At 48.6% G+C, this 4,395-nt stretch overlaps 1 protein-coding gene across 1 annotated transcript; it reads right to left on the reverse strand.

The window, feature by feature from the left end:
* Positions 1–777: 777 nt before the first annotated feature.
* LOC123077380 (L-type lectin-domain containing receptor kinase SIT2) lies at positions 778–3,074 on the reverse strand. The gene has a single exon (XM_044499651.1). The coding sequence runs from the start codon at positions 2,945–2,947 to the stop codon at positions 932–934; it is 2,016 nt and encodes a 671-aa protein (XP_044355586.1). The 5' UTR covers positions 2,948–3,074; the 3' UTR covers positions 778–931.
* Between the last annotated feature and the right edge of the window lie 1,321 nt (positions 3,075–4,395).

Raw genomic sequence — 4,395 nt, forward strand, 5'->3', positions numbered from 1 at the left:
ACGGTGGACACCTACCTCACGCACGTCTCCATGTCGGGTTGGATGCTCCCAAACTGATGGATGTGTTGTTTGTAGAGTCAAATGGGTGCCTCCAGAAGAGGTTGTCTATTCTCTCTCTGATAAAAGTCTACCGCGACCCGGTTGCATGGCTGCAGTTTTGGGAAAAGTATGAGAGGAAAAATGTGAAAACGAAGGGAGGAGAGAGATGGGTCGGTCCACTAAGAAGACTAGCATTCGATGAAATCAACTTTGTGAGGGTGGTTTCAAGATTCCATGTCTGTGTTGCCAAGGTCCGTGGTTGGTTTTGTTGCGTGTTGATGCGTGAGCCATGCATTTTTTCTTTTCTTAATAATTTGGTTTTTTTCATTCCCAATGTTTTTTTGTGTGAAATCATTCTCAGTGTCTTGACTGCCTTTTGATATCGTGTCGGTGCAAAGGCCGGATATAATTGGTATCTTCTTGCTATTAATATATTTCCATTATCTTGAAAATGTACAAATTGTTATCTCCTCAATCTGTAGAAAGCCAATATTGTTGGATCTTTCAACAAAAGAACTAAGCTAGTTTTTTTGGATAAAATATGACCAAATTTCAAAACTAGTCACAAGTGCCGTAATTGTATGTGCTGACCATATAATTCTGGCCAATAAATACATGTATTTTGCCAACAAGTATACTCTATATATGCACATGTTTTTCTTTGCAGTATGTATGCACCAGTTACCACACTTGCTAGCAGTTTTACTACATGTCCTTCAGGTTTATGTCGCCTCTACATACGATGCACACATCCATATTTGTTAAGATTAGAGTATCAAACATCCATTACGTTGTACAAAAGTAACAAGCAAAAAGAACACAAAGCTCGAAACAAACAGACACTAACAAGAGACAATGACGCAATCACATATCACAGTGAGGATCATGCAATTCACCTCCCAACTGTAAGGACGGATGTGCTGTCAACACTCGCTGTTGATGAAGGATATGTCATGACAAATTGGTCAAATCCTTCATTCTGCATTATGGTCATCATCTGAAAGCTTAAATCCGTCGGTGTCATCTCCGGCAATGGCATGTCCCTGTCAAGGTACTGCATCACCTGTCGCATAGTAGGCCTTGCATTGGCGAATGGATGAGAGCATAACAGGCCTAGCTTTAGAGCCAAACATGCCTCGTCGGCGTTGTAGTTGCCCCCAAGCTGCTTATCCACGGCATCAAGGAGCGATCCCTTGTTCCATTGCTCGAGCACCGATTCGACCAACAATACTTGGCTATCCTCTAAGTTTGGATTTACTGGCCTCTGCCCACAAGTAACTTCAAGAATGAACACCCCAAACGCAAACACATCAGTGAGAGGGGTTGCTTTGCTAGTATGCCCAAGCTCAGGAGCAAGGTATCCTATGGTTCCCACCACATGTGTGGTTTGGGGGTCGGCGTCGTGGTCGTACAACCTTGCAAGGCCAAAGTCACCGAGTCTTCCATTCATGTCGCCATCGAGGACGACGTTACTGGCTTTGATGTCGCGGTGGATGACCACTTTCTCCCACTCTTCATGAAGGTAGACCAGACATGACGCAATGCCTTTGATGATGTGCCACCTCTGAGCCCAATTCAAAATGGGTTTGCCTTCTCTACGGTGCAAGTACTTGTCAACGCTCCCATTTGGCATGTACTCGTACACCAGAAACAATTCGCCTCTTCGTCTGCAGTATCCTAGCAATGGCGCAAGATTGCTGTGTTGGAGACGTCCTATGCTCACGACCTCCGAGATGAATTCCTTGATGCCCTGCTTCGAGTCGTGTGCAACCTTCTTCACAGCAACCTCCACTTTGGACACCAGAAGGGTGCCCCTGTACACCCTCCCAAATCCTCCGATTCCTAGCAGGTGCGTGTCGCTGAAACCTTCCGTTGCACGGTACAGGTCCTTGTACGAGAACCGCTGTGGACCGAACTCGACCTCCCAATCTTCTCGCAGCTCGGCGTACCGGAAACGTCTCCGTAATACCAGGAGAACAATGGCGCCCAAGGCGAGCACGAACGCTCCGGAAGCTATTGGCAGTACTATGTCCAGCACCTTGGATCGTGGCTTCGGTCCCATGCGCGGAAGCTTTGGTAGCTTCGCGATGTCGATGGCCGGAGCTGGGCCGTTCATGGCGAAGCTCCAGCCAAGCACGTAGTGTCGCACGTTGATCGTGCCGGTCGCCGAGGAGAAACCGACGTACGCGACGTCTGTCACTGCGGTGGTGAGGTTGTAGGTGGTGGTGAACAACGGCCTTACTGGTCGGCCTACCTTGAGGGGAGCCATGGTGACGGTGATTTGTGCAGTCCTGTGGTCGTAATCCACCCAGACCTGCATGGCCTCACGGCTGATCAGGCTCAGGTTGTGGAAGCTACCGTCCTCGTCATCAAAGTAGCCGGCGTAGTAGGACTGCAGCGACCGGAGGCCGTTGACGTTGGCGCCGGCGTGGTTGGCGTTGAGGTCGTCGAACTCCTTGTTCTGGATGGTGTCGAGCTCCACGGCGAAGAAGTGGTTGCTACCGTTGCCGTTGTTCTGGATGTCCGTGAGGCCCAGGAGCTGGCCGGGCAGCGCGGACGAGAAGTTCTTGCTCGACGCCACCACGAAGGCCATGCCGTGGGCGCTCAGGTCGGTGTAGATGGACTGGATGGCGAACACGAAGGAGGCCGAGAAGGACCGCACGGTGCCGCCGCCGGGAGACCCTCCGGCGAAGCGCAGCGGGGTCGGGTAGAAGGCGTGGCCCTTCTGCTGGTCCGTGCCGTTGGTGAGCTCGAGGAGGCCGTCTGGAGTCACCGTGGCCGCACCGTCCAAGGTGAGGTTGGCGCCGGTGAAACCGGAGTAGACGAGTTGGTCATCGCCGGTGGCTTTGGCTGCTAGAACAAGGCAGAGGATGAGGAGCCGGACAAGCATGAGCACACTATTCATCATCGTGGAGGACGGCGAAGATGAGCTGGGTGTGTCAGTCTTGTCGAGGACTCCCAAGGACTACTCCTCTTATGTGTGTACGCTGCTACGAAGTCAAATGGTTGTGCTGGAGACCGGCAACCGATACATGTCGAGCTTTTTACACAGAAGTCGCTATATATCCTATCACCCCGTTTCCTAATTTGTCATGCGACAAAGCGGAGGATTAGCAAAAGGGAGCACCGAGCGAACCTGCCAGCCCATTTAATTAGTAGCTAACAAAGTACTCCGAAGGGAGTACTAATTTAAACTAAAACCATGACACTTAATTTCGATCACAGGAAGTACTACAGAAATCTCGGTTTTGAAAACCTTCTTCATTCTGGTTTTTTCTTCTATTGTTTGTTTACTGTTTGTTTACTAGTTTCTTTCCAAGTTTATTGTTGGTGTCGGTGTCGGAGAGACTGACACCAACACCCCTCTCTCTCAAATCTTGTGCAGTAGGCCCTTCCTTGTCGCCACATCAAGGATTTGCTTCAATGGGTCAATAGCTATGACAAAAAGGAGGGGAGAGATGGGGTCCCCTTGTCGTAGTCCCTGGCTATGCTTGATGGTAGTACCAGCCAGCCCATTCAAGAGGATCCTCGAAGATGAGGAACATAGAAGAGCCGCAATCCACTCTCAAAATTTGCTTGGAAAACCTCGCCTCCATAGGAGGTCAAGCAAATACTCCCATTTGACAGAGTTGTTGATACCAGAAGACTGAACTCTAATCCAGAGATGATACCTAAAGCTGGAATTTGGATAGTGGTTTTATTTTGGTTTTTGTTTTGCAATTTGTTGTACATACCATATCAAGCTTATTCATAAAATACAGAGAAAAAATGCAAAGAAATGAAAAAGAATAAAAAAATTAGTAATTTGCTCTACTGTTTGCGTTTTAAAAATATCACATTTAAAAAAATTGAAAAAAACACACAAGAAAACGGCTCCCACAAAGAATGGCTCACTACAGTGGGCAAGCCGCTACAGTGCTCAGCTGGGCTACAGGCGGCGGCAATGGGTTACCTATGCGAAACCTTGAAATAGGACCTTCCGGCCCACGGCCTCACGAAGCCCGCGATCGGCGATTTGACGCCATCGATGATGTCAGAGTGAGTACTCCTCTGGTGCCGGCTGCTGGCTGTGGCTGTCACGTTCAAGTCTACTTTTATCTAGCGGTGGTATTTTTTTATCCAGCGGTGGTTGACTCATTGACAATATAATACTCCTATGTCGCGCGTATCAGCTGATTATATATTGTCAGTAGATTAGGCTGCTAATGATCGGACGTATGATGCCATCGATGACGCTCCGCGTACAATCCACCACTCCTTACTCTTCTTCCTCTGTGCTAATCAAATACTCGCATAACCACCAACGTATGACGTTCACAATGACCTGGCTGAGACCATTTAGTCATCTATTTATTC

The sequence above is a fragment of the Triticum aestivum genome, chromosome 3D (genome assembly GCF_018294505.1).
Source record: "Triticum aestivum cultivar Chinese Spring chromosome 3D, IWGSC CS RefSeq v2.1, whole genome shotgun sequence".
Classification (NCBI taxonomy): domain Eukaryota; kingdom Viridiplantae; phylum Streptophyta; class Magnoliopsida; order Poales; family Poaceae; genus Triticum; species Triticum aestivum.